Here is a 7,243-nt window from a genome sequence, read left to right on the forward strand (position 1 = left end):
TCCTCGGCAGTGCGCATCCACGAACCCGCACTCGCGAGATTCGAACCCAGGACCTACTGGTCTTGAGCTAGATCACTTAACCGATAGACCACTGAGCCAGCATCTAACGGTGTTAATGTCTAACTTCAACCAATCCACTATGTTTGAGCAACCGTTCACCAACTGTCTTCAGTGAGTTGATATCTCTACAACATACTTGGTCGAACTCCACTGGTCACTGCTTCCTGCTAGAACTCAAGGAAACATTCCTTTCAGTCAGTCACTACTGAGCATATGATTATAGATCAGAAGGGGTTTTGTGGATATTTCAGTATTTTCATAGTTGAAATCATGAGTCAATTGAAAAAAATATATTTATATTTACTAAAAAAAACAACATTAAACGATGAAATTAAGATACTATATTATAAATCTGTAAATCACATTCTTAATTCACTTTATCCCATCCCAATTGAAACCACATATTTTCAAGCCATAATTGAACATCTTGATCATGTAATAATATAACAGAAAATAAATTAGAACGTAATTCAATTGGTAAACTATTACGTAATCGATTGCGTAATCTTAAATCAATAATTAATTGATCAAAACATTCCATTATAAATTGTAATAAACGTTTATATTTTTTATAGAATTGAATTTTATATATCAGTGGTTGTTGTATTTCATTAGTGAATTTTTGTATTACATATTGAATCATTTGTGTAAGACATGAAATTAATTGGTTGAATAAATTGTCATTATGATAGAGACGAGTTCGTTGATTCTTAGAATTCAATAAACGAGCCAGTAAGATAAGTGCCAACTTTTTCCCAACTTCAGTATTACATTGAATTAACGCTTTCAAAGTGTGTATAAATAAATCGTTTAAGACATTATAAGTATCGTTAAAATTCTCTTCTTTGTCAACTCCTTCTAATCTTTCTTCATTATTGAGATAGGTATTATATTCTGATAAAAGAAAACATTCTATTTCATCCATTGATAGTTTACTTGATACTGTAACATATAAACTTAATAGACTAATATGTAAATGTTCAATATTGTCAGCTTGACTTTCAATGTTAAAATAAGGTAATAGATATGTTAAAAGACCTGTGCGAATAAAATCACAACGAAATTTGTTGTTCAATATAATTTGTTGAAATATTCCAATGATTGAACATATAATCTGAAAAATAGATAGAAAAGAACACCAGAAATGAACAAATTTAGTGAAGTTGGAATTATAGTTGAAATTATCAGTCAATTGAAACTAGACCACCAACGAAAACCTGGAAGCACTGGACGGCCGTTTCGTCCTATCGTGGGACTCCTCAGCAGTGCGCATCCACGATCTCACTTCGCGAGTTCGAATCCAGGACCTACCAGTCTCGCTCCAGAGCACTTGATGGAGAGAAATAATTAAAAAAAACAGTTAATGAGCGAAAAATTCTAACTTCAGAAGGGGTTTTGTGGAGATTTCAGTATTTTCATAGTTGAAATGATCAAGTGCTCTGGAGCGAGACTGGTAGGTCCTGGATTCGAACTCGCGAAGTGAGATCGTGGATGCGCACTGCTGAGGAGTCCTACAATAGGACGAAATGGCCGTTCTGTGCTTCCAGGTTTTCTTTGGTCGTCTAGCTTCAATTGACTCATAATTTTAACTATAATTCCAACTTCACTAAATTTGTTCATCCGATAAATGGAATTTGTTATATGTAAACTCATTACGTTAGTACACATTATTTACCATTCATCTAAATCCTGTACTTTTTTGAATACCGTAATGTCGAAGGTAGAATACATTTTCTCTTTTACTTCAGACTTGTAAATTACAACATGATATAAATTATATACCAAATATTGACTCGTGTACTCAGTTTTAAGATACATGCTTATGTGTGAGAGTTGGAGATATTATTTAGCTATCCAAATTGAAGTGGGTGAGATGAGATTCAAACTAGATACCTAGTAGTTTAAAGTTGTTTCCTCTAACCGATAAGCTATCGTTACCGTCACAACAACATGGATATTTGTGTATGTGGGTTCAGAACTAGTGCCTTCATTGTTTTGTGATTTTCATCTACAAATAAATAAGTTTAATATCACAGAAATTCCGGAGATATTACGAAATAAATTTGTTAACTGTTACATGATCGGTTACACTGATACATGACAGTTTGCGTCTTTAAATGTTGCAAACATCAGTGTCTAACGTTGTGTAGCATTTGCAACTTTTCACTACATAACTGTTTACTCATTCTGAAACTCAGTGTGTGGGGAATCGTTCATTAATCAGTGTTTTGATAACCTCTTTGATCATTATGCACTCTTCTCAGTTTACTTTCATTCACCTTTTTCAATTTCTGAAGTTGAAATGCATCCTCTCCGGAAATTTATCATTTATCTATTTACATATTACTAAATATAATGATTAAGAATGCTTTCAGTTTTCAATTTACACCATAATTCGGTTTTCTGACTCTAACAAGTGTTCTAAGATCAAAACGATTTCATGAATTTACATCATAGATCTTGATGGGAATGACATCAGGAAGTTATTTTTATATTCTTTAACCTTACTAATATATAAGTTTGCTGGCCCATCAAATAACAGTCTACATATTTACCTTGTCATTTTAACTGTTTCATTGCCCACTTAAGAATTAAAACATTGGTTCTAATATCTAAATGATTTACCAGTCTAACAAGCTCTTCCGTCCAACGTCGAAACTAACATAACACAAATATATATTTCAAGTTCCAACCAACGCTGATCGAGGAAGTCCGGTTTTTCGTAACGTGTATGACGGGTTTTTTATATCACACAAAGGCATTCAGTTATAAAAATACTCCATTTCTAACAATTAAGACATCATATTCAAACCAATGTAAAAGATAGACACAAGACATCGAGTTAACTTAAATAAAGTTTTTGTATCCACAGAAGTACATGACTTCATTGACAAAAAGTAATTCATAAATGAAGATTAACAAGCCTTACTTATTTCGCGGTAAATATTTAAATGAATCCATGATTTTTACAAACACACACACAGACTTACTTCAAATGATTCTGAGGAAAATGATATACTTTTATCAGTTGGATAATGTTGTACAATTTCTAGAAGTAATGCAGCTATTATACCAGGACGTGAATAAATAAAATATCCTATATCCAATGTATTATCATCAATTGATTTACAAATGTTAATGATAGCATTTTTACGAAATTGTGGATTAATAATTTGATCAGATAATTGATTTATATGATCTAAATCTGATTTTGAAACTGATTCATTATGACACTTTGAATGGGTCAATTGAAAGTTGAAATCTATTGTAGTATATTCTTGACTGAAATGGTTTTCATTAAATTGTGAATTATGTTTTGATGTATATGAACATACCAAACATTTAGTTTTATTGCCTGGAATAGTCAAATTCGTATAAGGAATTTCCATTGTTCATCAAACAGATATCATGTTCAGACTATCCATACACTCATTTGTATGTATATATTATTTATATATGAATATATAATGAGTTTTATTCATAGTCTGCTTTGTCTTCTCTATTAATTAAACAACATTGTTGTGTAATGTACTCAGAAGAAAAAGGGTAATAACTTTTTCCAAAGTATGATACAACACACCATTTAAGATTATATCAAATAATATGTTTAGGTCATTCATTGATGTTTTAATAAATGAAAATAGTCAAGGATTGGTCATAGACTTCCTGCTGGTGATTAGTTATCAATGGTATGTATTGAAGTAATTCATGTTTAATTTGAAAGTTGTTCGACTGTTGGGAATCAATAGGTGGTAGCTTTAGAACCAGTAGATTATCTAAACAAAATTCGAGAAACACGTTTGATCGTATTTAAGACTTGTAAGTAAATAGCTAAATTTATGAACTGGTGGTAAGTAAGGAATTGTCCAGAGATAGTTACCCAACGAATTTCAATTTCACTAATCCATCTATAATCAAAAAGTATACCAAAATAAAAACAATGTTTACCCTGTCGGTTGTACTCTCCTAGAGGAAAGTAGTCTACTCTTAAACACAAGTTCGTCATTAGTGAGACACAAATAAATGAAGCACTCACTGGTCATATCAATTCGATATCGGTGATAGAATGTGTATATATTAATGCGTCGAAATATTAAAAAAAAAAGGAATTCCATTAATTGGAATACTCCATTCCAAACTGAAGAGACCCTACATTTAACAAACAATGGAAAAACCTCGATAACCCTTTGTAACCATTATGATACTACGCGACTTTGTTCACTACATCATCAGCGTTTTTACACAAGCCACGAACCAAACAATATGACAACTTATCTTTGTGGATCTATCTATAAAGATTATGTACTGGTGTACATTTGATCTAGTTAACTTCTTAAAACATTGAAAATGTTATCCACCTTCCATTAATAGCTTGCTAACACGATATATCTAGTTACTTAAACAAAACTACTCTAACACTTTAAAGCATCAAAACTTAAGAGTTAAGTTGTCAGCATATACTATCACTTTACAAATCAGTTTACTTGTCTTCTAAATTGTAGTGTATTTTTTGTGACAAGATAAATCTATTTACAATGTAAGATGTTAGTTGTAGTATATTCAGAAAAAATAGGGGATCATGATACTTTGTATTCTCACCCGTCTCTTAACCATGTATATAAGTATTTTCAGTTATCATTCTGACGAGAAATACAATTATTCTACCCACATTACCACTTACCCCATGTATGAGTCATATCACTAGAATGTTTATCCAGGCAAAAACGTGCTATATGAATTTGGGTTGTATCACAAAAATACATTTCAAAAGTCATAGGTACTTGTTCTAATCCAGATCCTCACCGTCTCTATTATCCTAAATCAAGACTATGATACTTAACTTACATATATATGTGAAAGGGTTCAATGTGTCATTTTAGTGTCAGTATTGTTAGTAAAAATAATTTGAACAAAAAAACCAAAGACAGATGATACTTCAATTATATTTAACAAAGAATGAAATGCAATGTGTAGTTCAATGTGCATATGTTCGTGAGAAGAGAAGAAAGGATATAGTCTCTCTTAATTTCGTACAGTAAATCATAAATTTGATCAAAGTAAGTAGTCTGGTGATTGAAAAAAAAGCAATAACATTAAATGAAACTAATATTAATAATAATAACTATAAAAATAACATGAAACATATGGTTGGTGAATAAAAACAATGGTGGGAGAATGAACGTACTCTGCCCTTCTATTCGTTCAAGTAACAATGTTTGTGTATAAGTAACAGTAATTACAATAAAGGTGAATGGCTCCTAAAAGTATTCAGTTTAGGTAGACTTATGAGTTTATAAAATGAACTTTTAACAAATAGATCATTATTTCTAAACCATTCACTAAGTCATTCTATTGATTATGTATAAAATTCCGTAGAACACAACATTATCTGTGCTAAAGTTACCGAATAGCATTTCGAGAAACTACAAGGCTTTGTTCCTATATTTCTTATTCGTTTTCATCACATTAGCAAGGTATGACTTCATGCCTAAAGACAAATAATGATATTTTCAGAGCTTCAAACTCATGTTGATGATTGAAATAGTGACAAATTATTACTATCTAGCCAGGAAAAAAAATCCTAGATGATAATTGATAGTTTGAAAGAACACATAAGTGATTACGTTGTCACTATGCTTTACACAAATATATATGAATATTTATAAGGGTATATAAAGATATTCAGCCAATCAAGGCAATATATGAGTTAATGATTATAATGAAACAGATGACAACCACAAATAATCGGTAAAAAGTACAAATTGATAATAAGAGGATATGTGTAACATTAGTAACAAGAATAATAAAGTGATCTAAGTTCTAGCTAATAACTATACAGGAGAGATCACTATGGCAACAAAAAACCTGACTAGTATTTTTACATACGATATTCGTTGTTTAATTTGTATAACATCAGGGTAACCTGTTTTACTAAACTAAATTATTGGTACAAAGATATCAGCTTGTTTGAATCACTAAATGTTGTACTATTAAGTTGCCATGTGAATAAGAAATAAAAATATGATCATATTTAAGTAAACTAGTTAAATAGTACCTATTTTAATTGAACTAAATGGCAGTTATTCAGTCAATATCTAGTTCACAAATCCTGAATATAACTCAATGCTTAGTGTGAAGCCACAGTTTTAGCAATTTTAAAGATGCTGAAATATTTTTTATGTAGTGGTTGCTTCAAACCAACTAAGGACTGATAAGAAACACATAGTGTACTTACTAAATGAATTATTCTTCTAAGAATCGTACTGGGAGATATTTATTCATAGACTTGTTATTTAGGTCTATGAGCATCAGTGGTAAGAGACCGATTGAAATTTTTCTTGCTATGATTCAGAATCAAATTTACTAATCAATATTTTTTTTCAAATTTAAATATCTAGTAAAAAGTAGGCATAATTTGTTTGTCTTATGAGTGAATACCAGTATTCTAAGCAGCTTGTGTACATGAAAAAAATTTCACGATTCCTACGGAATGAAAAAGAAAAAACGGTAACGTACATTAGACGTTGAAATAAAATTCAGCAGTCTTAGTTAGAAAATAATTAACCTTCTTCTTAAAACTTACAACTCACTTAACTTCCATGTCTTCATCCCATTGGTTTATGAGAATTTCTTAACAATCATTGAGGATAAATATTTAGATTGGTTCATCATCATCAGTAAATCAACGCAATTACGGTTTCTAGTATTGAATGAAATTCATGTTATCTTTTAGATTGTCTTCAATACATTTAAAATTGAAATACTAATCAAAGAAATAGGATTAGATGTTGTGAAACAACTATGTCAATTAATTATCATAATTTGCCGAGGAATCTATAAGATTTATTTCATTCTCTTTGCTACTCTTTGAGCGGTTAATCCTCTATTACAATGGTTATATGTTTATTTTGAAAGTACTCTAAAAGAGATCGTTACAGCTCTAAAGTAAGATTTACTGATTAACAATTTTATTATATTTCTACTTCTTGAAATTACGTAATCACTGATCGAATTGATGAAAATGACAGACTTAGAGGTTGGAAGAAACTTCGGTTACAATAATAATAATAATAGCAAAATTATTAACTGTTTGCAAGGCTGGCATTCCTACAGTTAAATAACATATGGAACTCAGAAAAACTGTCAACCAGTATCAAAGTCACAATCTTCAATACGAAGGTCA

General features: G+C 30.6%; 1 protein-coding gene across 1 annotated transcript; it reads right to left on the bottom strand.

Moving 5' to 3' along the window:
- Window positions 1-341: 341 nt before the first annotated feature.
- Window positions 342-3,449, bottom strand: Smp_145400 (putative dynein heavy chain; the record flags this gene model as incomplete). The annotated part of the gene is made up of 3 exons (XM_018796855.1): window positions 342-1,174; window positions 3,051-3,293; window positions 3,396-3,449. The coding sequence occupies 3 exons, from the start codon at window positions 3,447-3,449 to the stop codon at window positions 428-430; spliced, it is 1,044 nt and encodes a 347-aa protein (XP_018651954.1). The 3' UTR covers window positions 342-427.
- Window positions 3,450-7,243: the final 3,794 nt, after the last annotated feature.

This window comes from Schistosoma mansoni, chromosome 4 (assembly GCF_000237925.1).
Source record: "Schistosoma mansoni strain Puerto Rico chromosome 4, complete genome".
Lineage (NCBI taxonomy): Eukaryota > Metazoa > Platyhelminthes > Trematoda > Strigeidida > Schistosomatidae > Schistosoma > Schistosoma mansoni.